The sequence below is a fragment of the Chrysochloris asiatica genome, unplaced genomic scaffold (genome assembly GCF_000296735.1).
Source record: "Chrysochloris asiatica unplaced genomic scaffold, ChrAsi1.0 scaffold00207, whole genome shotgun sequence".
Taxonomy (NCBI): Eukaryota; Metazoa; Chordata; class Mammalia; order Afrosoricida; family Chrysochloridae; genus Chrysochloris; species Chrysochloris asiatica.
Window position 1 is genome coordinate 288,389 of NW_006408725.1, and position 27,102 is coordinate 315,490.

A 27,102-nucleotide genomic window follows, 5' to 3' on the forward strand; every position below is an offset into this window, starting at 1 on the left:
CTCTGATCATCCAGTCATTGAAGCCAGGTCAAGTGGGTATTATCTGCAAGTGTGGGTGTTCTTGTGCATATGCCCTCTCTTCTTATCAGCTGGACCTCCATGTGGTTTTTTGTCTGTAATCTCTCTTGACTCCCATGGAGCCACTGGATAAGTTTGAACTGCCAACCTTTCAGTTCGCAGCTGAGCACTTAAGAGTTGCACCACCAGGACTCCTGTTGATTTTTCAAACTGTGTTCTCTGGATACCTATGTTCTCAGAGATTCTTCCTAGGGTTTTATATAATGTTTTACAAATGTAGTTAAATTTAAGTTCAATAATTTATAAAAACTCAAGTTTGAGTTCTTCTAATATAATCTTGAATCCAGTTATTTTTCTTCTTCTGCCTCCAAATTAGACATGTCCCTATCACCCTATGGGAGTGCATTGATTCCTAAGTGCAATCAAGGATCAAGTAAGTAAATAGTACAGATGAGAAAATTGCAACACATTTGTTGATAATTTATTGACTCTGACTCTTCAAAATATTGGACACTTCTTGATTTATGGGTTACAGGGCTCAGTATCTGGAGTTCTGGAGTGGCGCTGTAGGATAAGCACTGGATTGCTAGCCACAAGGTTGGTTGATTCAAACCCACCAGCCACTACTTGGAAATTCCATACGGGGTCTCTGTGAGTCAGAACCAACTTGATAGCACTTAACCACAGGGTTCTGTATCTGGAAATTTTAAGAGGTCTTGAACAAATGTCAATTGGCAACTTGATCAAGGACCATTTTTTGTAAAATTATCTGTGTATGTGTTGATTAAAGTAGAAAAGGTAAGACTATCGTCCTTAGTCACTCTCAGCCTGGAACTGAATGAACTCAACCCTGTGATTCACTTTTTAGCTTAAAATAAATGTGGAAAGTGTTCTTTTCTTCCTTGCTTCCTGCTCTGCCATTTTCTTAATAACAAGAGCAAAGGCCTGTGGCCTCCTCAGTGCAGATAGTCAGCCAGGTATGCTTGACCCTCCCTGCCCTGTCCCTTCCAGGCCAGCTATGAGCCTATGATAATCAGAGGGACCCATGGGCCTTTGGGAAACATCCAGCAGAGTCAACATCTCCTCTAGTCTTCAACATGGCCCTTGCCCCATATCCTCCCTCCAATTTACATAGAACTTTCCAACTAGCGTAGTGGTTACGAATCAGGCTGCAAACCTCATGGTCAGCAGTTCGAAACTACCAGCTGCTCCACAGGAGAAAGATGAGGTTTTCTGCTCCTGTAAAGATTTACAGCCTCGGAAACCCTGTTCAGGGTCACTATGGGTTGGAACGGACTGGATGGCACTTAACAACAACAACATTTATTTGTTAAAGAGCTTGGTGGCGCTGTAGGGTAAACACTGGGCTGCTAACCTTAAGGTTGTTAGTTTAAATCCACCAGCTGTTCTGCAGGAGAGATAGGAGACTTCCTGGTCTGGTAAAGATTTGCAGCCGCAGAAACCCTATAGCGAGTTGTTCATTGACACTCCGTTGAATCAGAATCGGCTCAATGGCAGTGGGTTTTATTTGTTTGCTATTTTGTTCATTTGTTAGGTAGATTGTTGTTGTTAGTTGTCATCATAGAGTTGACCCGGCTCATGGCACCACCATACTCCACCATATCCATGATTAGCTTCTGATTGGATCACTGTGCTCCAGAGAGTTTTTATTGGCTGATTTCCAGAAGTAGATCACCAGGCATTTCTTCCTAGTGCGTCTTAGTTTGAACACTCCACGGAAACTTGTTTAGCATCATAGCAACACATAAGCCTCCACTGACGGGGGGTAGTGGCTGTGATTGAGATGGAAGCCAGAGAGTTCTGACTGAAGACTCCAGCGTGACTCCAGAGTTACTCACAATCTGTGTAACTGTCAACAAGCTACTTCCTGTAACTCTGCCTCAGTTTCTGTAGTCAAGCAGCACTAATGAAATGACTCCGTCAGAGTGTTGTGTTACATACATGAAGAAGATAATACATGTAGAAGGCTTGGCAGGTGGTAGGTGCTCAGGACATTCAGCTACTGGATTATTAACATTTATGTCACCTGTATACAACCCAGGTTCACAAGTCATACATGAAATTGTCTTAGTTAGATCCTCCCCTCTCACCATCCACTGCCCCCACCTAGATCGTGAGCAGGGTCTGGAGGAGGCAGCACAGCGCCCTGCCCACGGTGACCCAGTCCACAAGGTACCCAGCTTCAGAACTGCCTTCTCCCAGAGACTGTGAGAGGTGGGGGAGGGGAGACACTGTAACAGGAGAGGCAGCAGCTGACTGAGCTGCAGGCCTGGGTCCTTGGGCGACTTGGTCTAATCTTAGAAGGTATGCCTCAGCTTCCTGCTGTGGCCTGAAGGACAAATGTCCCAGACCCCAGGACACACACTGTCATCTGTCTCCCACTGGGAAAGCAGGAGTGGTCCTAATGAAGAGGACTTATGTGGGACCTCCAGGGGGCTGCAGCACACCCCAGGATTTATTGGGGGGCCTGGAGCCAATCCACTCCTTAATCCCTGTGGGGCTCTCAAGGGAAATCAAGTTCACTGGACAAATCACCATGAGACTAGCACATGATAGAGCATTTCTGAACTTGTTTAGAACAGCATCGAATGGTAAATGTATGTGCTGGCCTAGTGACCGAGTCCAGGTCTGTTACCTGGGCCAGCTGTGAAGAGATATTTGGTTCACACTCTTCCCCTTAAGAAAAGACCAACAACAACAAGAGCACAGCTGTTGAGAGACTGCCAGACTGACAAGGTTGGATTTAATCTGCTGTTCTGCCTCTGTACACCTTCTGCTGACAACCCAGAGAAGGAAGGAGAAGAGAAAAATGCTGGCAGAGTACAGGCCAGCCTGGCCTAGGAGGCTGCTGACTCCCTCTTGGTCTCCTTTGCAGTCTCCTCTCACCCTGCCTGTCTCCAAGCTTGTAACATGAGCCAAGATTCAGATCTAGATGAGTCTCACTCCAAACTTACCAAGCAAGATGTTTCAGGGTCAAGCCCGGACCGTCTGCCCTCCCTGTCCATGCAACCTTTCTGAGCTGTCTTCGCCTGGCTTGCCATCTCTAAGCTAACTCCCAGCTGAAACCTTTGCCTCTTTCCTCTCCCATGGCTTCCCCCCATCTCCCATCCACCCACCGACCAGAACCAGAAGTCTGGGCAGTAGTATCCTGACTCCTCCAGGCATGTACCCAGTCAATCCCAATTCTGATCAGTCCTTCTTTTAAGTTTTACCTAATTATCTTCCCTGGTTCAGACCACATTCTCTCTTGTCTTCCAGACTCCCAAGACCTATAGATATTAGCTCCAATCCTATGTCTAAAGCTGTAATTAAATTGTATTCTTTCACCATACTTAATCTATCTGTATGCTGAGCAAATAATTGGAGAAGCTGGACTATATGGAGAAAAACCAATGCATCAGGGTTGAAGAAAGACTTATTAACAACCTGCAATATTCAGATGATACAGCCTTGCTTACTGAAAGTGAAGAGGACTTAAAATACTTACTAATGAAGATCAAAGACCACAGCTTTCGATATGGGTTGTACTTCAGTGTAAAGAAGACAAAAATCCTCACCACTAGACCAATAAACAGCATCCAAATAAGTGGAGAAAAGACTGAAGTTGTCAAAGAGTTCATTTTGCTTGAATCAGTCATCCATCAGCAGTCAGGGAAGCAGCAGTCAAGAAATCAGAGGACGTATTGCATTAGGCAAATCTGCTGCACAAGACCTCTTTAAAATGTTGAAGAGCAAAGATCTCAGTTTGAGAACTAAGATGCACCTGACCCAAGTCATGGTATTTTCAATAACCTCATATACATATGAAAGTTGGACAGTGAATAAGGATGATTGTAGTAGAATTGATGCATTTAAGAAATGGTGTTAAAGGAGAATATTAAAAGTACCATGAACTGCCAAAAGAACAAACCAATTTGTTTTGGAAAAAATACAGCCAGAATGCTCCTTGGAAGCCAGGATGGCCAGCCTTTATTTCTCATACTTCAGGCATATTAACAGGAGGGACCAGTACCTGGAGAAGGAATCATGCTTGGTAAAGTGGAGGGTCAGCGAAAAAGCTGAAGACCCCCAACAAGATGGATTGGTATAGTGGCAGCAGCAATGGACTCAAGGATATCAACAATTGTGAGGTTGGCACAGGATCATGAAGTGTTTCATTCGGTTTGCATAAGGTCACTATGAGTCGGTACCAACTCGATGACACCTAACAACAACAGATTCCAGGAGGATCTCTGGAGGTGTAGATGCTCTTTGTACCTTTGGTCCCAGTTTTATACTGCTGCCTCCTTGTTCTCCATTTACTCATAGCTGATTGAACCAAAGTACCCATCTGCTCTGCTGACCCAGCAGTGTACCTGGAACCTAGCCTAGCATTGTTATTATTAAGTGTGTTGAGTCGGTTCCAATTCATAGCGATCCTATATAGGATTTCCGAGGAGCAGCTGGTGGGTACGTTAGCATTAGTAAACCCAGCTGTTGTGGAGTCATTTCTGTCTCATGATGACCCCATGTGTGTCACACTAGAATTGTGATTCCTAGGGTTTTCAGGGATGGAATTTTTGGACGGAGATCACTAGGTCTTTCTCCTGAAGTGCCTTTGGGTGGACTCCAACCTCCAACCTTTTGGTTAGCAGTCCAGCACTACCCAGAGACTCTGCTGGCATGTAGTAGGGACTCAGTAATACCTACTGATTGGGTGAGTCAATCTGCATCTAAATGAAGGGTGCAGACACTTCCTCTGGATTCTCACCCTACCCCCCCTTTAAAAGTACCCACAAATAAAAGGCTGCTGCTTTTAGTAGAACTTCTGCTGAAGTTTTGTGGACCACAGGAAGGGGTCACACTGACCTTACACAGCTAACAATTTTAATTCATGGAGTAGAGATACTTGATTTTCAAAATCTTTTTGGCTGCTCATCACCAGAAGTTTCTTTCTCTCTTTCACTTCACCCCAGGATATCCAGCCCTTGCCGATTTCTTGGGGTCTGACCTCCTGCTAGACCCTCCTACTCCCCTTCACCCTAATTCTTGGCAAATACAGCTCCTCACCCTTTCCCTCAGCAGATCCAGCTGATCTCCCTGCCTCAAGACTCACCCCTCACCTTGGTTCCCCAACTCTGCCATCTTTTTTTTTCACGGTTGCCAGCGGACCCTTGTAACAATGAACTCGATCTGTTCACTCTTTTGCTTAAAACCCTTCAGTGACTTTGCATGGGACATAGAAAAGAGTCCTGACTTAGAAAGCCCTTCACACTCTGCCCTCAGTGTCTTGTCCAGCCTCATCTTGCCACTCTGCCCCTGAATGCATTCTTGCAGCTCCTCAAGGCTCCCCCTGGCTCATTGGCCTCCCTCAGCAGGAAAGTGACGAGCTCTATTAGCTACTCAAGGTTGGGCAGGGTGGCACTTCCTCTTGGAAGCCCTCCAGTATGCCTCTCACCAGCTCTTGCTGTTGGTTCCTTTCTTTTCTTTCTCCCTCAGAACTCCCTCCGCTCCTCTTCCCAGTCATTCTCCATCAGGTTAGCCTGTTTACTTCATTCATGGTACTTCTCACCCACTCCTCTCCCTAGATTCGTTTAGTTTATTGCAAGGTAGCTCACGGTCAGGCACACATTTATTTAGAACCAAAGAATCAGAATTAACCATTACCATTGCAATGTTAGTTCAGTGGCTAGAGTTCAAATCTTTAGGTTTCAAACTTTTACCTTTAAGGAGAGGTCTCAGGAGGAAGGCTTAGCCATGGCTCCAACTTGGCCAAGGTCCTTCGGTTTGAGGTTGTGGACAGAATCTCAGTTTCATCTCTGCCTTCTCTCAGTGAGTGAGCAGAAGTTAGGGTATGTATGTGAATTTGTCACCTTGGTTCCACATGACAAGACTAGCATGTTTTATGTCTTTTCTCTAGGGTTAGAGAGTAACTAACTGTATGATGCATCTTCTTAAGGCTAGAGATTAGGGAGGTTGTTTAGATTTGTGTTTTATGTTTTTGTGGGGGGTTTTTTTTTAAATGTTTTATTTTTTGGCAGGGATCTTTCTATGGCACAATAAGTAATTTTGCAGCTTTAAATTTTGTCTTATTCTTACTGATTTTTAATTTAAAACAAGTGCTGTCGAGTCAATTCTGATCCATGGCAACCATGGATAGGGTTTCTGAGGAATGGCTGATGAGTTTGAACCACCGACCTTGTGATTCAAACTGACCTTGTAGTCAAGTGCTCATCCTATAATACCACACCAGGACTTCATCTAAAGGATCAGTGTGGCAATTTGATATGAAAATCCTCTAGATTCTGCTCTTTTCATAGTCTCAATGACTCTGCAGCTGTAGTGTTTGTTTGAACTTTGTAACTTTGTCTTATGAAATCACTTTTGAGATAGCATTTGGCACAGGCTAAAGTTTATGTTATTAATGATTTTTTAAAATTATGTCATTTATTATGAATTTCTGATAAGAAGGCTCAAGAAAGAATCCATTGATGATATAGGAAGAATCGGTTACCTCCTTCTTTAGAATACATGTACAAAGACTATTTTGTGGTTCTGTGGGTGCTTTTGTTTCTGTTTTAAGATAAATAAAGTCCGGGTGTGGTGCTGTAGGATAAGCACTGGACTGTTAACCACAAGATCCATGGCTCAACTCCAAGGTCGTTATGAATCAGAACCACCTCCACACCACTTAACACCAATAATAACAACAATAACACCATATGAATTGTGATCTGGGTATATTTTAGAGCCAGTGTGTTGTGACATAGCTTTATATATGTTATATTTTCTTGTGTCACAGCATGAAGGGTCAAAGTGAATTTATAGGAAGGAGTCCTGGTGGTGAGGTGAGTCAAGCATAAAGCTACTAATGGAAAGGTCAGCAGTGCAAACCCACCAGCCACTCCGGGTGAGAAATCCGGGTGAGAAGTCATTCTTCGTCCATAAAGATTTACAATCTCAGAAACCCTATAGAGCAATTCAACAATGTTGGAATGAACTCGATGGCAGTGAGTTTGGTTTTTTGGTTTTATGTTCTTTATATACTTCACATGCATCTCTAAGTTCAGAAATGTTCTAAATAACTTTCTCATGACTTATAATTTACTAATAGCTTAGAGTTAAATGTTAGAGAATACCATCAAAAAAATCCCCAAACCCAAATCATTTCTGACTCATAGCAACCCTACATGGACTTTACCTGACTGTAAATATTTAAAGGAGCAGACAGTCTCTTCTTTGTCCCAAAGAGGGACTAGTGGATTTGAACTTCCGACCTTGTGATTAGCAGCCCAACTCTTAACTCACAGTGCCACCAGAGTTCCTAAAGACTCACAAAAATATACTTTTAAATTTATGTTAGATTGCTTATATATATATGCATTTTTAAAGCACAATAGTGACTTAGATTTATGGGATTTGAGGGCATTCTAAGTACATACAGAACAATCCACCCCTAATTTCAAATTACATTTTCGATCCCAAATCTTAGCATACAATGTGTCTAAAGCAAGTTATAATAGAACTATTCCCAATACAATATGACACAAACAACAGCTTCTTTTACGAGGCTTAAAATTCAGTTCCCCAAATTCCAAAAACTTAACTTATTTAATCACTCAATCAAATGTTCCTGATAATTATTTAGCTAGGAGCCCTGGTGATGCTGTTGGATAAGCACCAGACCAAAAGACCAGAGCGACAGTTCAGCTCCACAGGAGAAAGATGAGTCTTTCTGCTCCCATCAAAATGTACAGCCTCAGCTCACTAGGAGTCTGAGTCAGCCTGCTGACAATGGGCTTGTTTGGTTTGGTTTTAGGTAAACAGCATTTTTATTACACTTGTGGAGGTACAAGCATTAAGTAGCATGTTCTGAGGCATGTGCCAATGCTATAAATGCTGTGTTTGAGTTAGTCATTACTTTTGGAGATGTATCCTTTCGTTCTTGATTTACCTTTTGAATCATAAAATGTATAGGCTCCATTTCCTATACCCGTTGGTTGCTCCTCTGGTCATATTATCCAGGGTTGAATTTGCATCGATCAAAGAAATACTAGGTTTGGTTAGATGACAAATTTCATTAATAATTTTTATTATCCTTTTGCCCTATTTGTCCTGGGAATAGTATTTTTTTCCAGTAGTAATTTTCAGAGTATCATATAAACTTAAAGGAGAAATTCTGCATAATTGCCATCTGTTCAGTAAGTTAAATTCATCAAATTTTTTGAAACATGCTATATTGTTGTTGTTAAGTGCCATTGAATCGATGTCAACTCATAGTGAACCCATATAGGGCTTCCGAGGAATGGCTAGTGAGCTTGAACTACCAACTTTGGGGTTCATACAGGTCCAGTTTACCAAATTATAGACAACTATTTGTTTAGTCATTATAACTTGGTCATAGGAACTTGCACATCTGGAACATTAATGTAGTTAGAAGTTATCCAGGTATCATGGTTCCACTCTAATAAATGATCAGGTAGGATATGTGTTTGTATCTTGGGTTGGAGCAAAGACCGATGGATGTGTTTACAGATGAGGAGACTGAGATTCAGAGAATTGCACACACAATATGTGCCAGGAGCAAGACTGGGTCCCAGATCTGCCTCAGAATTTGTGGTTCTTTCCTTTTAAATATATTGTCTCTATGCACTAGCCAGAGTCTCAAAATATTTCTTTCCTTACACAGCAGTCAGTAGGCTAGAGAAATTTCAAATACATTATCTCCCAAATTACATCACTAATAACATTCAGAAGAAGCATCTCCCTCCTATATCTGTCGTGCCCTGTTGCTGCCTGGGAATTCTCCCACATGCTAGCTCTGTCTGTACCACCACTCCACTGGCCTCCACCTGGAGGACTCTCAAGGGCACCTGAAGCCTGGGGACACTCTGACTTTAAGGACCATTCAAACAGTCAGGGCTATGCCCCATTGTTTGTGGGCTGCTAAGCCTTGTCAAGGCTACAGGCCTACGGCACCATGTCCTGAGGTCTGCGTGTAAGAAGAGTACCTTAACTGGGGTTGTCCCCAGGAAAGAATCATAGAGGTCAAGGGCCTGCCATTCTCAGATCCTGAAAGCTTACAAGTCAGTTATTGTTGTTGTTAAATTGCCATCCAGTCACTTCCGACTCGTAGCAACCCTATATAGGGTTTCTAAGGAGCAGCTGGTGAATCTGAACCACCAACCTTGTGGTTAGCAATCAAGTGCTTATCCTACAGCACCACACCAGGATTCCTACAAGTCAGTGGATAATGACTATTTGGGGCCCTTTTTAAACCCTTGTGTGAAATATTTGATCATTGTTCACATATACCTGTTTCTATTCCTCTATCTTAAGAAGCCCTCGTGTTGTAAATGGTTAAGCGTTTAGCTGCAAACCAAAAGGTTGGTCATTTGAATTTACACAGCAGCTTGGAGGGGGAAAGACTTGGCTATCTGCTTCCATAAAGATTGTTGTTGTTGTGTGCCAGCGAGTCAGTTCTGACCCATAGTAACCCTGTAGAGGGTTCCCAAGGAGCAGCTGGGGAGTTTGAACCACTAACCTTGCAGTTCAAAACCGACTTTGCAGTCTAGCGTGTTAGCCCCCATAAACATGACAGCCTAGAAAACCCGATGGTGCAGGTCTGCTCTGTCATGAAGTTGTTGTTGCTAAGTGCCGTCGAGTCAGTTCTGACCCATAGCGACCCTGTATAGTGTCTCTGAGGAGCAGCTGGTGAATTTGAATCACCGCCCTTGCAGTTCAGATGGCTTTGCAGTCTGACGCATTAACCCACAATGCCACACCAGGACTCCCTATAGCGACCCTGCACTGGATTTCTGAGGCTGTAAATCTTTACGGGAGCAGAAAGCCTCATCTTTCTCCCGTGAAACTGCTGGTAGTTTCAAACTGCTGACAGTGAGATTAGTAGCCAGATTTGTAACCATTACGCTACCAGAGGTCCTTGATGGTGTTACTATGAGTCAAAACCAACTCCACAGCACCTAACACCATCATTCCTTTGCTTTCTTGTTGTTCTTTTTCCTTTCCCCTACATTCCTACCCCTCACTACCACCACACACACACAGGTGTTCCCTCCTTGAGAGTCTTTGCTGCTATCTCAATGCATTCCACCTATAGATTTTCAAGAGGTGTTTGGTGAATAAATGACCCAATAGCATAGATGGCGGACACAATGTTTATCCATCCTGTGAATTCTAGAATTTCACCATAAGCACATAACCACAAGGTCAACGGTTCAAGCCCACCAGCTGCTCCACAGGAGAAAGATAAGGCTTTCTGCACCCACAAAGATTTAAAAAGCCTCAGAAACCCTACACATGGTTACTATGAGTTGGAACTGACTCTATGGTACTTAAAAGCAACAACTGCATCACCTAAGCTGGAGTCTTGGTATGGTGCTGTAGGATAAGCACTGGACTACTAGCTACAATGTTGGTAGTTCAAACCCACCAGCCACTCCTCAGAAACCCTGTACAAATTCTCTATGAGTCACAATCAACTCAACAGCACTTAACAACATCAGTACCATCACCGAAACCAAAGGAATCTGGTCCTAACCCATTCCAGTTTCAGTCTCACCAAAATGTCTTTGAGCAAGCATCCCACTGGAATAACAGGTACAGTCCCCTCACCTTTGTGAATGAAAACCAGCTCAGTGTCAATAAGGAGACACCCCAGAGTTCAGTCTTTGGGCCTCATTGTTCCACTAGTTCATATTTCCTCTTACATTATCCAATCCTATAACTTCAAATACCATCCTTAACCAGTGACTCTCAAAGTTCTTTTTCCAGCCTTGACCTATCCTGTGAATTTCAGACTTTAGACATTTTAGATTTTCATGACCAAGAAAGAGCTATTCATTCCCCATCCCCACCAAATCTCTCCCCAACAAACCTTCCCCAAACCAAGAAAAGGTACCCCATATATCCAGTTGTCCAAGTAAGCAATCCAGGAGTAATAATCTGATTCCCTGTTCTCTTACTCCCCACATCTAATGCCTAGCCACCCTACCTCCAAATCCTACCATTTCCTACCATCTCCCTGCCACAGCCTGGTCCACTCCACCATCATCCCTCAGCTGGACCACTGCGGGAGCCTTCCCACTGGTCTTCTGTTTCCATCTTTGCCCTTTTTGGTAGGTAACTCAGATCACACCTCGCCTTATATATAATGGCATTTTATTCACTCAGAATAAAATGCAAACTGCTTGCCTTGGTGCATGAGGCTTCATATGTTTGCCTCAGACTACTTCCTCCCTCGATCTTCCTTCCCTTTCCTTATACACTACGTCCCTGCCACATTTCTCTCTTTGCTCTGTCTTCAACCTTTATTACGGTCTGTGCCTTCTGCTTGAAACACTTTTCCTCTCATCTTTTCCCCAGTTGGGATTCAACCCTTCACCAGAGATAGAGATGTCTTTCCACCCACACCACCAAAGATAAAGCGCCCAATTGTATCTTCTTTGTAACACTTAACAGATACCTTGTTTGTGTATGTTTATTGTAGCCTTGCTGGAATGACTACTTCTTAGAGATAAAGACTTGGCTTGCTCACTGTTACATCCTCAAGGCCTAAAGACTGAATAAGATACGAGTCTCCTGGTAAAGATGCAAGTGCTGTTAGTATAGCATGTTGGTGTGGAAAGAGCTTGAGCTTTGAAATCTAGAAAAATCTGTTGGTGGCACTTACTTCCTTGAATAGCAAGTTGCTTAGCAACTGTGGGCTCTAGTTTCCTCATCTAGAAGAGGTGTTGCAAGATTTATCAAAAACATATCAGTTGCTCTAAGTAGACAGTGTATTCATTTCTCGGGTTCTCAATAACAAAGTACTACAGCTAGATGGTTTAAAACTACAGAAATATATTATCTCACTGTCCTGGGGTCAAGATGTCTGAGAGTTGTCCAGAGGGACATGCTCTCTCTGAAGGCTCTAGGGAAAACCTTCCCTTGCTTCTTCCAGCTTCTGGTGACTACTGGTAGTACTTGGCATTTCTTGGCTTGCAAACACATCACTCCAATCTCTGCCTCTGTCTTCACGCAGTCTCCTTTCCTTTGTGTCTCATCTCTCTTTATAAGGATACCAGTCATATTGGTTTAGGACCTACCATATTTAGGTATGACTTCGTGTTAACCTAACTAATAAGAACTTGGAAGATCCTATGTCCAAGCAAGGTGACATTTATAGTTAGTTACCAGGAGTTACGCATCTTTGGGAGGGAAACACAGTTAAACCCCTAACCGGTAGGTAGGTAGTAGTTAAATGGATCAGTTGATCAAATGAATCTCTCTGGTCTGTGCTTTTCCTATCATCCCAAAATGGTAGTAGTTAAACTCTGGGGTGGGCTGAAGAGTCAGAGATGAGGCACCTAAGAAAGACTGAATGCCGATCCTTTTGAAATGAAAATCTAAACATGACGATATTTGGGGGGAGTGAGTTCCTTACATGAGTATAAAGAATTGGCAGCATCTTCAGATCCTTGGCAGCAGCTCTAAGGGTGAAGAAGCAGCAAGCCTTATATACCTTAGAGACTCTGGAGTCTCGGGTCTGTTTCTGGTGAGCAGAACCAGAGTCAACTTGGAACTATGGCAACCCTGTATGTGTGAGAATGGAGCTGTGCTCCTCAGGGTTTTCAATCACTGATTTTTCATTAAAAAGATCACCAGACCTTTCTTCTGAGGTATCTCTGGGTGGACTAGAATCTCCAAACTTTCAGTTAGCAGACAAGTGTCTTAACTTTTTACACCACTCAGAGATTCCTTGGTAAGCAGAAGACATTGCTTTTAATGCAAAACAAGGGTTCCTCAGCTCCTAGGCAGAGTCCTCTCATTGCACCTTCTCCTAAGCAGTAGGTCAAGAGGCCTGTTGCTAAACCATAGACCAAAGACTGTTAGACACTTAGCCCTCGGACCAAAGACCAGAATGGTAAAACAGAAACAGAGCCATGGAGCTATATAGAACCCAATTCTGGTCCGTACACAAAGGCTCTACTCTGTGTATGGTGGGCAACATCCAAATTGCATTTATTCAACATGGCAACCTTAGTGGAGCTGTCCGGGGGAGTTCCATGCCATCAGACACAGGGCTCCTCAGTTCCCAGAAGAAAGTCCCATAGAAATCGAAAATAAACACCAGAGGTGATTTTCTTCTGGCCTCGGCAAAGTGAGACCGTAACCACAGGAGTGGTTTCCAAAGTTGGCTGGCAGAACCAGACTTGAACAGGGAGGGTTTGTTAAGTAAGATCTAGGTCCAGGAAGATGGAGGAGAGACCTGCAATCTAATCTGTAAAGAGAAGTGTGAACTAAGTAGGGCCCAAAGAGAGATGAGTACAGAAACCGTATTGAAGACCAGGAGATTGGGCCGGGAAGAGGACAAGTTAAGTTAAAGCAGTGACCGGGACCCTAACATGGGTACAGGAGGGGAGGGTCCCATCATTGGTGTGGTCTGGGGGCAGGTTCCCAGGCCCTGACACTGGCACACTGTGTTGGGTAAGGAGGGAAGAAACCACCCTTAGATGGCCATCTTCTGCAAGGCTAGTTCCATGCTCAGTACCTTCTAGACATCTGAGGAGGAAAGAAGACTGAAGGCTCCTGGGAAAGATTGGGAGTAGTTGGGGATGCTGAAGTCCTTCTTAGAATTAAGAGCACAGTCCGGAACTGAACGTGACCTTAACAAAGCAGCCTCAGGGCCAAGAGAGAGCTACTGAGGAGGTGTTCCATGTGTCTCATTGGCCTGAGCTTAAGTGACACTGTGTTGAACCCACTAGAGGAGGGAGGTCAGTAGTTGTACCTGCTGGTACAGGAGAATTAGGAAACAGAAATACAGGCCAAGCCTCTAGGGGTCCGAATCCCTGCCCCCTCTGTTTATCCCCAACACCAGACTTCTATTGTACTTATAATAATTTCAACACTTTACAGTTTTCAAAATATTTTCACAGGTTACATGATTTAGTTGATGTCCATCACAGGGGTTGAAATTAAGTGTTTTGCAAATTACCCCCTATTCTGCTTCTGCTGTGTGACTGACTAAGTCATTTACCATCTCTGGGCTTCAGTGTGCCCAGGTGGTAAAAGTCACAATCTCAGTCATAGGTGTCTAAAGAGTGGTAGGTAGGGAGTGCCTTTGCCATACTTAAACTCTGGAGTCCCTAGACATTCTAAAGAAAACTCATTCACTAGGCTCCAGAAAACAAACTCCACATATGAAAATCTTTCCTTCAACCCAGCTTTTCAGCCCTAACTGCTTCCAGAAGCCTCATACTTCTCTCTCTCCGGAATGTCTTGCCAAGCTCAGTTTCGAGACAGGGAAGTCAGGGAGGAGTTTTTGATTCCTGTACAGTTCTATTTTTAACTGGAATGTATCTTTCTGCGCCACTAGTGACTGGCGCCTTTGAAGCCAAGGTAAAGTGCGCTGTCAGCAAGACCTGAGCAATAAATAGCAGTGGACAGAGAGACAGTAAGTTAGACAGATGGACAAATCCATCAGCCCAGTGTCTTTGCTAAGGGTGGCTCAATTAATCACACACCATTCCTGAAGTCTTCTGTAGCTCTCAGAGGACAAGATGTCCATCTCTGACCAATCCTAACGTGTCCAATGTGAAGGTCAAACAGGTGTGAAACCTGGGGAAATCTGGTGCCTTGAATAGGTGAATCCTTTTACACCTTTATGTGAAATTGCCATTTGATGATTAAGTTAGGAATGAGGGTGAAGTTGACTTACAGCAGAAAACAGTCCAGAGGGACCTGTCTTTTCCTCCAGAGCAGCCCATTCTCAAATCCCATAGGAACCCCGCAGCCCCATTTGGCTTCCTCATGTCTAAACAAAGACTTCGTCACAAAGCATTGCCTCCTTCATTCACTTCTTGGGTATCCGCTTCTCCCCTGCTCCCAAGGGGACCATGGACATTTTCTTTGGAGGGAGGTCACAAATAAGAAAGCTTGGAGATGCTCTGAGCACAGTAACGAGAGCCTAGGAAGTATGTGTGTGTGAGGTAAAGGGATCCAAGCTTGCTGCTGGAGGGCCCTGTTTTTCTAGCCAAGTGTCCCATGGATAGGCAGAGATGGACTTTCTACTCCAAGCCTCCCGGTTTCAGAGTGGGCATGAGAAGATGAAGTAATAGAAGGATATGTTGCAGTCTGTGTAAGAAATACCTCATCATAGTGGCCAAAAAAACCACAAAAAACCCAAATGTCTAGTATGTTGTTGTCATTAAGTGCTGTCAAGTGATTTCCATATAAGGTTTCCAAGGAGCGGCTGATGAGCTTGAACTTCTGACCCTGTGGTACAAGCTGACCTTGCAGTACAGTGCATTAACCCACTGCACCACACCGGGACTCCACATTTTTAAAGCCACATTATTAAAGCCAGGTGGCTAGATAGGCCACCAAGTGTAACAAGGCAGAACTGAGAGGGCCATGTTCAGCCTTCACTGGCCCGTCCTCTGTGACGTAGTGCCTTAGGACCAGACATTGTACTCATGGGGTTTCCTCTCCACAGTTGGCCACATGAACTGATTTCTGAATGGGAGGCAGAGCAGGGCGTGGGTATCAGTTTGACAAACCTACCTTTTAGGTTATTTCTTCAGTTAAAAGGACAAGAAGGGAAAAGTGGTCCATTTCTTTCAGAGTGAACTCTATGGGAACAGGCAAATAATTAACATAAGTCATCAGAGATTCTCTTTGAAGGGCCCCATCGCTAGTGATAATAACAGTTACACAGTACATAGAGGGCACCAAGGCTTGTCCCAGCACTTTATAATAAAACATTTAATCCACAAAACAAAAACTTTTGAGTGATGGGCTACTAGTATGTTGCTGTTGTAAGTGCCGTTGAGTTGGTTCCGACCCATAGCGACCCTGTACAGGGTTTCCGAGGCTATAAATCTTTACAGGAGCAGAAAGCCTCATCTTTCTCCCGCGGAACAGCTGGTAGTTTCAAACTGCTGACCTTGCAGTTCGCAGCCTGATTCGTAACCACTACGCTACCAGAGCTCCTTGGGCTATTAGTATATCCCTGTCAAAACACAGAAAGGTGAAGTTATTTTACTAAGACAACTTGGAGAGGAAACAGGTTAAGGGTTGAAGCCAGGCAGTCAGGTTCTCATCCACTATGCTACCTCATGTTACTTATTTATTAATTCAACACATATCTGCAGAATATGCCCTGTCCCAAGGCACTCAATTAAATTGAGGAGACAAGATACATCCATATAGATGGTAAAAGTTTGAGAAAGGGCATTTGCTCATCCTGCCTCCTCCAATTAAAAGGCTTTTCCAAATGCATTTAGCAGACCTCATTTTTCAAAGCTTCATCTGAACACAAACAAGGGACTCCTGCACTGTCTTCAAGATATCCCTTCTCAAGTGGGGAATTTGGGGACTGAGGGACCCAGAGCTTGTACTACTACTTCCAGGATTCCTGGCTCTCATCCAGAACAGGGCCCAGTTTTCTTCCTTTGCAGATCCTCAGCACCACTCCCAGGGCCAAGCACACTGTCTGCAGTCTCTAAGTGTGGTGGATTGAACTGTTTTGTTTTTTGTTCAATCGTTTCATGCAGGAGCCAGTTGTAAAATGCTGCTGAAATACTTCACTGTCACATCATTCCTGTTTGTAGCCACACAGGGCCTTGCAAGGTGTCCAGGACCCAACCAAAGCTCGAAAGACCCATAGGACACATTCGCTGTCTAACTTTGTGTCTCCTGTTTGGTTTGCCAGGAAAGATCGGCAGAGACCAATGCCAATGTGGACAACTCTGCGTCTCCATCAGTGGCCCAGCTGGCCGGGCGGTTTAGGGAGCAAGCAGCTGCAACCAAGGAGGTGAGTCAGGGGGCCTTGGAGCCCCTCTTTTGGGAGGGGTGCTGGAGGAAGGGGAAGTCTGGGTCAGACGGGAAGAGAGGGAGGAGGAGGCTTGGTAATTGCCAAATTAGGAAGAGAAGCCAGAGAAGGGTCTCTCTGAATGCAAGGAATGTAGCTGCTGCCTCTGTGTCTGGTCCAGAACCTTCCCCCCACCATGAGGCTCTGGAGAGGTGCCCATGAGGGGGCAGAAAGCAGGGCAGAAAGCAAATGACCCAGCTGGTTGGAGATGAGAATCTGGATTATTTATTATTATGCTTGTCATTGCTGTTAACATATCCAAGGGGGCTTCAAAAGTTTTTTGGAAAAATGGATTTGAAAGATAATAGAATTTTTCCATGAACCTTTTAAAGCCCCATCAGTATAACACAATATACCGTATCATCAATTCAGTGTTTTTTCACAGTGTACAGTTTAGTGATTTCAATTACACTATGAATTCATGTTTTAAAAAGGCCCGCTTTGCTTTCACCCTAATCATCCATTGATACCTTCTTAAATCTCACACTGCCATACCTGGCCTGGGTTGGTTCTGCATGAAGGGGTTTTCCCACAAACGGAACTCAAACTCTTAAAAAGAAACTCAGGCTTCACTGGACTAATTGAGACTAAAAGACTCCCGAGGACTGTCACCCTGAATCTAAACTAGCCCCTGAGGTCACCCTTTAGCTAAATAATAGATTGGTTCATCAAATAAAGAATACTGTGCAATCCATGAGTACTGTGTGTCTTTGAAAAATCATCCATGTGAGACTAAACGGTTAGCAATTACTCTAAAGCAAAGAAAGACGAGAAGCTAAGGGCATAGGGGAACTAGATTGCTGGAAATAGAACAACTAGAATGGAATGAATGAGAATGTAGACACAATGTGAAAAATGTAAGTCACTGAACAATTTCTGTAGAAGTGATTAAATGGGAGCCTCATTGGATGTGCCAACTTTCACCTAAAACACAACAAAATATGATTTTAAAAAAAGAGGTCCCCACACCGGCTTCTGCCCACCTCTAGTGTAAGAATCAAGAACAGGGCAAGACTGAGGATGATTCTGGATTGAGACTTGAGAAAGAAGAGAGGACAACCAGAGAGGATCCAGGGGTCAGACAGGGAAGGATTCAGGGACCAATGGAGTCTCCACGAATCCTGGAGAGGAAAATGACAAAAGAAAGGCATGTCCAAACACTGGGGAGACTGATTTTTCTGAGTCTTACAGTATGAGGTGTCCTGGTGTAGTGCTGTAGGATAAACAAGGCTGCTTTGAACCACAAGGTTGGCAGTTTAAACTCACCAGCCTCTCCTCAGAAACCCTAGACAGGGTCGCTATGAGTCAGACAACAACAGCAGAATGTGAGGAACTCAACAGTGGGGAGAGGAGAGAAGGAGCTCTGAGGTGGGGAAATCTCAAAACAGGCAAATGCAGCTGGAATATTCTCTTAGTCAGGTGCTACGATTTTGTGCTCTTGTTTTTGCATCTAAAAAATCAGGTTTGTAATTTCTAAATATTACAGGAATGCATTGATCTGCGTTTTTTAAAAGACACTGCTTACAAGCTGGATTGGATGACATTATGGGATTTGGGTGCAGGTCCGCAGGTCTCAAGTTAAAGGAGTTGCTCTTGCAGGAAAAGGAGAGGAGAGGGTTGTTGTTAAGTGCCTGGAGTCGGTTCCATCTCATAGAGACTCTGTATAGGGTTTCTGAGAAGCAGCTGGTGAGTTTGAACCGTTGACTTTGCAGTTCTGATGACCTTGTATGTAAGTCCGGCACGATAACCCACAGCGCCGCTTAGCAGGCCAAGGGAGATCTCAGCAATATGCAGCGCCTCTTTCCCTTTCTTTTACCTTCATACCTCCTGGTGGTGGTGATGTGCCATGGAGTCGGTTCCAACTCATAGTGACCCTGCACAGGGTTTCCCAGGCTATATATCTTTATGGGAGCAGAAAGCCTCATCTGTCTCCTGCGGAACAGCTGACCTTAAGGTTTCGAACTACTGACCTTAAGGTTCGCAGCCCGATTCGTAACCACTATGCTACCAGAGCTCCTTCCATACTGCCCTAAACACTTCTAAAACCAGTTTCCACTTTCTGCTTTCCCTCCCTGTGCCTGACTAGCTCTCTCTTTCTCTCTGTTTGTCTGTCTGTTGCCCTCCCTCTAGACACCAGCCAGTAAACCAACAAGAAGGAAACCACCCTGTTCCCTTCCCCTGTTTCCCCCCAAGGTAGAGCTGGGCCAGAATGGTGAGGAGGTAAGTACTGCTGTGGACGGACTCTCAGGGCGCTGGCCGTGGGGGACTGTTTCTTCTTCCGGTAGGAAGAGGCACACGATTCACCCCTTAGGATCTCAAAGCTGCGCAGGACATTTCTCTATTTCAGAGTCTGGAATGAATCTCCTCTTCTTGATGCTTTCTGAATGTTTTACTTAGAAAACTAGGCTGTTTCCTACTTTTTCATCCCCAACCACCTTGATAATCTGTCTAGGAGAGGAACACTAGTTTTCAAGCCAGAGAATTTTCGGCAAAGAGAATGGGCCATCTATCATTGGCATGCTGGATCCAAGAGCCAGCAAAGTTCTGTTTTCTTCCCAGGGCTGACTTACATGATCTTGGAATTGATCTCACTCTTTCCATGTGCAGAATGTATCTGGAAAGAGGGGTGAGGCGACACCTGTGTAAGGCAGAATGGCGATGGGAGAGACTCCCATGGTTCTACAGTCCCTGTGTAAAGGCTGGTTATTGTTCTGGGTCCTTGGAAGACAACCAGAGCACACAGCCTCATTGCCCTCAGATATAAATAGCCAATGTTACCAACATAATGAGGGCTCTGGTATCATACATCATAGCCAGTAATAGATTCTCTGCCTGCATATTCGCCTATCCTTATTTATCTAATTGTAGCTGGACAAGTGACTTCTCCCAGCAGCCCATGCAACTTCACTTTGGTCATAGTTCCTTCCAGAAATGAGTTCTCATGTTCTCTTGTCCAGCCTGGGAGGTCTAGCCCAAAATAGAACAATCAAGCCAAGGACAGTCCAGTCCCATTTTTTTTTTAACCCCTTTTTTGGTGACTAGCATGGTCAAGTAGAGGGTCTGTAAAAAAGAGGAAGACCCTCAATAATATGTATTCACACAGTGGCTGCAACAATGGATTCAAACATAGCAGTGATTGTGAGTAGGGTGCAGGACCAGACAGTGTTTCCTTCTGTTGTACATCAGGTTTCTGTGAGTCGGAATTGACTCAGCAGCACCTAACAACAACAGCCTGATGGTAGTCTCCTGATGTCTGTGTGAGCTTGGGCATGCCTCTCAGAGCCTACATTTCCTCATCTATGAAATGAGAGGGCTGAAGTTGATCTATGGCTTTTAGATGTATTTGTCTGATCAGAAGCCGATCAGATAAACAGATAAACTCAGAGCTGGTTGAATGGGATTGGGAGTTCTGGAATCCCCATCTGTTCTGAGAATATCTACCAAACTGCTGAACAGGGGTTTTATTTTACGATGAAAATCCCAATTAGCAGTGAGGTGTTTTGGTTGAATCTCTAACATGATTCTGTGGTTTCATGGGGTTATCAACCCCAAATAACATAACAACAACTTCCCTTTCCTGAAGGTCAGTGTCTCTGTGTAACCTTGACCCTCTGGTCTTTGGGTCTCTGCTTGGTGCAGAAGGCTAGGACCAGAGCGCTGAAGGAACCTAACGGGAAGCTGCCCCTTGCTGACCCAGGCTTGGTCCAGAAGTCACTGCACTACACTGAGCTTGTTCCCTTATTGGTAACATCAGGGGGACAAGAACACTATGCACACAGATCACAGGGTCTGGGTGGGCAGGTCTTGGAATGAGGAATCAAGTCAGGTTAATGGTAATTGGATAAAACAGTCCCTTTTCAAGGACTCTGGAGGAAATCAGCATAGAGGTTTCATCCCATGGGACTCACTCAGTAGTTAAAGGCTTGGATCTTGTTCCCCATCATGACCTTCACTGTCTTCATTCTTCCATGCTGAACATTCACTGTACCCCTGGAACTAGACTCAAGTGTGGGTATTTTATACAACACAAAAAGTAGTTCATATTCTCAGGTAGTATAAAATCTAAAAACAGCAGTGGCAAGGCTGGGTGAACAGGAAGATGGATACTGGAGAGAATTCCTGCTTAGAGTGATGGCTGCTTGCATGCAGGACACTTCGGGGGACCTGACTTCTCACGGCCTTGAAATGCGCATAGAAATAAAATGAATAGTCCACTGGGTCAGGCTGGGCAGGACAGGCTGCTGCCCACACTCTTCCTGCTATGCTCCTATAGCCCAGCCTGCAGGAGCCCCATGACACAAACCATGGTCAGGCTGCTTTTTTGTTCCCAAAGCACTGTACTCATAAGGGACTTCCCAGCCCTTCTTCATCCTTGCTGTCTCCCTGTGCAGACTCGTGCCCCCTTGGGTTACTCAGGAGTTTCTCTCCCCAAAAGGCTGTTGAGTTAGCTTCCGAGTCTGCAGCGAGTTAAACATTGCAGGAAATGCTGCCACCTGCTGACCTTCTCAGGAATTGCCACTTGTGTCTAAATTTTTTTTTTTTTTTTGTCCTTTCCTGCTCTGCCATTTAACTCACATCAACCAGGGTTTTATTGAGCTTCAGCTGGGTCACCAACACTGTCGTTGAGGTTAAGGGACAGTGATACTGAATGCTCATTGTCTCCAGAGGACAGTGATCAGTTGAGTAGAAGAGAGGTTACAGTGTTAAAAAAGGTGAGCATTACCAGCAAAATTGTTGCTAACGTTTTCAAAATACAGTATCTTGAAAATATAGCCACCCATGTGAAATTACACTGAAAAGCACAGAAATTAAGGATAATCCAGCTTAGCCTAGAAGCTCTTTTTACCCACCACTTCCTGTGGACAAAAAGCAATGAAAAACCAAACCCAAAACTGTCAAATAGTGATGCTATAAGACAGAATGGAGTCCCTGGTCAGTGCGCTGGACCGCAAGGTTGGCTTGAACCACAATGTCAGCAGTTCAAGGTCACTAGCCACTCCTTGAAAAACCTATGCAGAGTTGCTATGAGGCGGAACCAATTTGATGGCACTTAACAACAAAATAGGACATAATAGAACTGCCCCATAGAGTTTGCAAGGCTGTAGTGTTTTTATGGAAGCAGATTATCACGTCTTTCTCTTGTTGGGGCAGCTGTTGGGTTCAAACTGCATACCTTTTGGTTAGCAGCCAACTTGTGCCACTAGGATTCATTCGTGGAGACAAGGCTTTTTTGAAAGACTACTCTAGGAGTCCTGGTATGGCGCTGTGGGATAATGCACTGGACTGAAAGTTCGATTTGAACTTCACGATCAGTGGTTCAAGTCTACCAGCCTTGCCTCAGAAACCCTACACAGCATTGTTATGAGTCAGAATCCACTCAACGGCACTTGACAACAACAACAATGGTTCATAGAACCATATTTGTATACATAGAAAGAGACATATATGTGTGAGGGTAAGCCAAAATTTTTGCTACAAAGTTATAGTAACTTGATTAAACAAGTTTAATCAAGTTTCTTGACATATGCTCCTTGTAGGTCTTTACACTTGTGAAGGCAGTGTTTCCATTTCTCAACCAAAGGATTCTGTGCTCTTTGATTTACACCACTTCAAAATAGCAGTTTTAGCATTCTCAGGGGACTCAAATTTTGTTCCTTTTAACTGGTCTTTCAGTTTGGGGAACAAAGAGATGCATGAAGGGGCAAGATCAGGGCTGTAAGATGGATGGGTAAGGTTTCTAATGAAATTCTCACAGAACAGTCCTTGCTACCCTTGAAAAATGAGCAGGTGCATTATCTTGATGGAAAAAGATTCCTCAGCGCAATTTTCCTGGCTTTTTTCTCACTGTTGCAGTGTTCAATTTTCTGAAAATTTCTTCCTAATAAGCCCCTGTAATTTTCCTGTGTCCTTCGAGAAAATCTATCAAGAGTACCCCTTTGGAATCCCAAAACAAAAACACAGTCCCTATAACCTTCTGAGCTCCCTGCTTTGAATTTAATTGGTCCAGCAGATCCCCTCAGAAGCCCCAGTTTTGATGGGACCTTTTTATTGAAGACACCCTGAGGAGACTACAAAAAGTGTCCTACTGAGAGAATTTGCCTATAGCCACCCACTGGTTGCAAACACATGCTTATATACACTTTTTGCTTGGAATAGAGCTGTGTATGAACTGGAACCCTACCTAGTAGCAGTACTTTTTGACTCCCCCTCATGTATTTGTTATTGTTGTTAAGTGTCGTCGAGTCGGTTCTGACCCATAGGGACCCTGTATAGGGTTTCCGAGGAGCGACTGGTGAGCTTGAACCACTGACATTGCAGTTCAAACAGCTTTGCAGTCTATGTAGTTGTTATTAAGTGCCGTCGAGTCGGATCCGACCCATAGCGACCCTGTACAGGGTTTCCGAGGCTATAAATCTTTACAGGAGCAGAACGCCTCATCTTTCTCCCGCTGAGCGGCTAGTAATTTCGAACTGCTGATGTTAAGGTTTGCAGCCCGATTTGTAACCACTATGCTACCATATGTACCTGTATATGCCAACCATTGATTGCTATTTGAGGACAGAAAAGAAATCATACCCATCTTTATATAACCAGCACAATGCCCAGAATGTAGTAGATCCGCAGTCTATGTTTGCTTAAAGTGCATATTAAGCATTTGGGAAATTAGTTTGTAAACATTGCCTTCAGTGGGATTTTCCAAAATATCATTAGTTTGAGGGGGAAGTTCAACAATACCTCTATCAACTTTCACTCCTGACCTGCCGTTTCTTGTTTTGCTTGTGACAAATAGAATGTATGGTGATTTTTGCCCTTTGTCTTTGAAACTCCTTCATATTGTTGGTTCACATGTTGTTGAAAGTCATAAAGTAAAGATCTTGCTCCTTTATACATAATCTGAAGTAATTTTTTTTTCCTGGCATAGAAGTCCTCCCATCTAACAATGTCTAACCTAAGTTTGCTGAGTTAGAGGTCAAGTGATCTTATTAGTGGTGGCAAGAGGGAGGGAGAAAAGGGGAGCATGTGCCCTGATGAGGTAAGTGGTCTATGGAAACTAAGTGAAATGCTGAAGCCAACTTCTTCTCCTTTTCCCTGTGGCTTCTAAGCCCCAGCCAGAAGGTCATCTCTGTACTCGTCACTCACCTGGTTGTTTTGGTCTGTTTGCTTTATAGAAATCACTACCCACTACAAGCCACCCTCCTAAAATCAAGGTGAAGAGCTCCCCTCTGATTGAGAAGCTTCAGGTAAGTACAACATTTTGATTACCCCTGGTACCTCTTCTCCAAAATTGGAAGTAGCTCCATCTGTACCATCTGGCTACTTCTCATCAAACTGCTCAAAGGATAAGGATCTCACTGCCCTCTGCTTGTTAGCAAAGGGTTAAGATAAAGACCACATCAAACATGACCTCATGTAGTTAGCACCTAATAATGGATGATGGTTATGTGCCATGAAGTCAGTTCCGACTCATAGCGACCCTGTACAGGGTTTCTGAGGCTGTAAATATTTATGGGAGCAGAAAGCCTCATCTTTCTAGGACAAAACAGCTGGTAGTTTCAAACTGCTGACCTGAAGGTTCGCAGCCCGATTTGTAATCACTACGCTACCAGAGCTCCCTAATAATGGCTGGGTAGTTGATAGGTAATAGAATGCCTCAAGAATCCTATGGGAAAAGGTATAGTTAGTTGTAAGAAACTAAAAGGAGCTCTGGTAGCGTAGTGGTTACAAATCGGGCTGCGAACCTTAAGGTCAGTGGTTTGAAACTACCAGCTGCACCACGGGAGAAAGATGAGGCTTTCTACTCCCATAAAGAGGAGAATATGATGAGATAGTAACTGGTTTGAAAATAACACGAAAAGTCTCATGCTACCTAGTTTCAACCAGTTTAGAAATCAGGTAATCAGTAAGCTAAAGTAGAGGTTCTCATCTCTTCTCTAACCTAATATTTTCTCGACAGGCCAACTTAGCTTTTGATCCAGCGGCCCTGCTACCTGGAGCCTCACCCAAGAGTCCTGGACTCAAGGCTATGGTGTCGCCATTTCACAGCCCACCCTCCACTCCCAATAGCCCCGGCATGCGGTCTCGGTCCAGTGAGCCAGAGGAGGTGCCCGTCAGCTTCGACCAGCCCCCTGAAGGTAGTCATCTGCCCTGTTACAATAAGGTAAAGTCTGGGTTAAAAGTCCTATGGTGTGTCTCTAGAAATATGGGGACAATCACAAATTTTCCCTACCCTGCTGCTATGCTGGAGAAATGAAGAAACATTCAGCGCTATTGTCGGAGTTGGTTTTTAACAGAATCAAAATGTCTCTGCTATTTTGCAAGTTTTCCCTGAATTAAGATCGCCTCTCTATCTAGTACACCTCTGTCATTTCCTCTCTCTCTAAGAGCACCATCCACCCAGTAGATAGGCTTATGGGATGGAATGCACTATCCTTTGTAGAGAATGAGGTAGGGACTCAGGAAAATCCCAGCTGTACAGAGTTACATCAAAAACTGAAGGCAAGCAGCCATTCAAGGCACAATTGGTCTCTATTCAACTGGAGCAACTGAGAAAGAAGCAGAGTCTAGAACAGAAGGAGGAACTGGACTGGGTGGCTAGTTGTCATGAGACCAGAAGAACTAGATGGTGCCTGGCTACCATTACTGAACATTTGGATCAAAGATTCTATAAAACAATGCTGATCAAAAGGGGGAGAATGAAGAATTTCAAATTCTCATAGAATATCAGATTTTCTGGAGCCATGAAAACTGGATTGACTCTCAAACTATTTCCCTGAGATAATTTTTACACCTTAAACCAAAAAATATCCCCTGAAATCTTCTTAAAATCAAATAGTAATTTAGCTTAACTAGTCAAGAATGTCTGTCTTGCACATGATGCTCTTTTAAGAACTGTCTAGATAGGATCAAATTGACAACAGCAACTTGAAAAATTGGATGGGAACCTTAGGGGTCTGTAAGTTTGTTAATAGGGGAGGAACAATTTGGAAAACAAGGGTAAGAATAGCTGTACAACTCTAAAATTGTAAGCAATATCACTGAATTGTACACATAGAAATAGTTGAATTGGTGTATGGTTTGCTGTGTATATGTTCTCAATAACAACAAAAATAGTAATATGAATTATTAAAGCAAACAAACAACAGCACCAGATAAAAACCTGAAGGCAAAAGCTAAAGTCCTAAAAACGGCTACTAGGACTCTAGAGCATCCTGCTGTGAATGGTCGTAAGTGGCCCAGTCCTGGCTCAAATCCTTCTTACTGTAGCTTGTCCAAGTTTAAGAACATCCACAATTAAGAGCTGTACCCATTGCAAAAAGATAAATGACAGGGAGCTCATTTCCATAGATTCTGCCCTAATGCTTAATGTGTGCTTTCATCAGCATCCTACCACGAGGAAGTACACATCAGAGATACAGTCCAAGCAGGGAACCAGAAAATCTGGACCAGTGCTAGGCAGGGGGCAGGGTTCAAGGGAATCTAATCCCAGGGGATGATAAATGGATATGATGATGGAATTAAGGATGGTGAGAGTGGATCTTCTAGGAAATCTTCTAGAGTCCCATTCAAGGAAATCGATCTTACAAAAAAAAAAACCAACAACAACCAAGTTCAAGTGAATAAAAACACATAGGGTCCAAAGAAATAAAACCGGTGGTGAGGAGGTGGTGGGGCTGTCTCAAGTCTGCTGGTTAGGAACAGATTTCCAGCACAAGATGATGAAGGGGCGATTCCTGAAGACAGATACCCAGTGGACGGTCTGTCTTCTTGGTAGGGTGTTGGGTAGAGAGATGAGGTGCTGATGCCTCGTTTTATATTTGGCACCTTCAGTCTTCTGACAGACAGTGATGGACCAGGCAAGATTTAACTGAATGACGTTGAGGGCCCTATTAACTGCAGGGTTAGCCTCTCTGTGGAAGGCTTGAAAACCAAGTATTCATTCCATAGCTCTGAGATGGAGTGAGAACTGACTATTTATTTAACTCAAAGAGCAAGTTATTTTGGCAATTTAACAGAACAAATAAATATTAGTATAAAATTACTGTTAGACACAAAACTAGTTAATGTTGCAGGACAATAAAATCATAGTCATCTCTCTTTTTTTACTGGATGGAAAACGTTGGTGTCTTCATGAGACAAAAATTTTTCACAATTTTAGAGATGGAGCAGCTGGGGACTTTAGACCCAGAGAGGGAGAGGGACTGTGTGCTGTC

The 27,102-nt window shown here is 43.8% G+C and overlaps 1 protein-coding gene across 1 annotated transcript in view; it reads left to right on the forward strand.

Moving 5' to 3' along the window:
• Nucleotides 1-27,102, forward strand: part of RCSD1 (RCSD domain containing 1) — a 106,560-nt gene that overhangs the window by 65,067 nt on the left and 14,391 nt on the right. Inside the window, exons 4-7 of the mRNA XM_006872649.1 lie at nucleotides 16,733-16,834; nucleotides 19,022-19,111; nucleotides 24,061-24,132; nucleotides 24,846-25,049. Of these exons, the coding sequence (XP_006872711.1) occupies nucleotides 16,733-16,834; nucleotides 19,022-19,111; nucleotides 24,061-24,132; nucleotides 24,846-25,049 (468 nt within the window). The remainder of the gene's footprint in view (nucleotides 1-16,732; nucleotides 16,835-19,021; nucleotides 19,112-24,060; nucleotides 24,133-24,845; nucleotides 25,050-27,102) is intronic.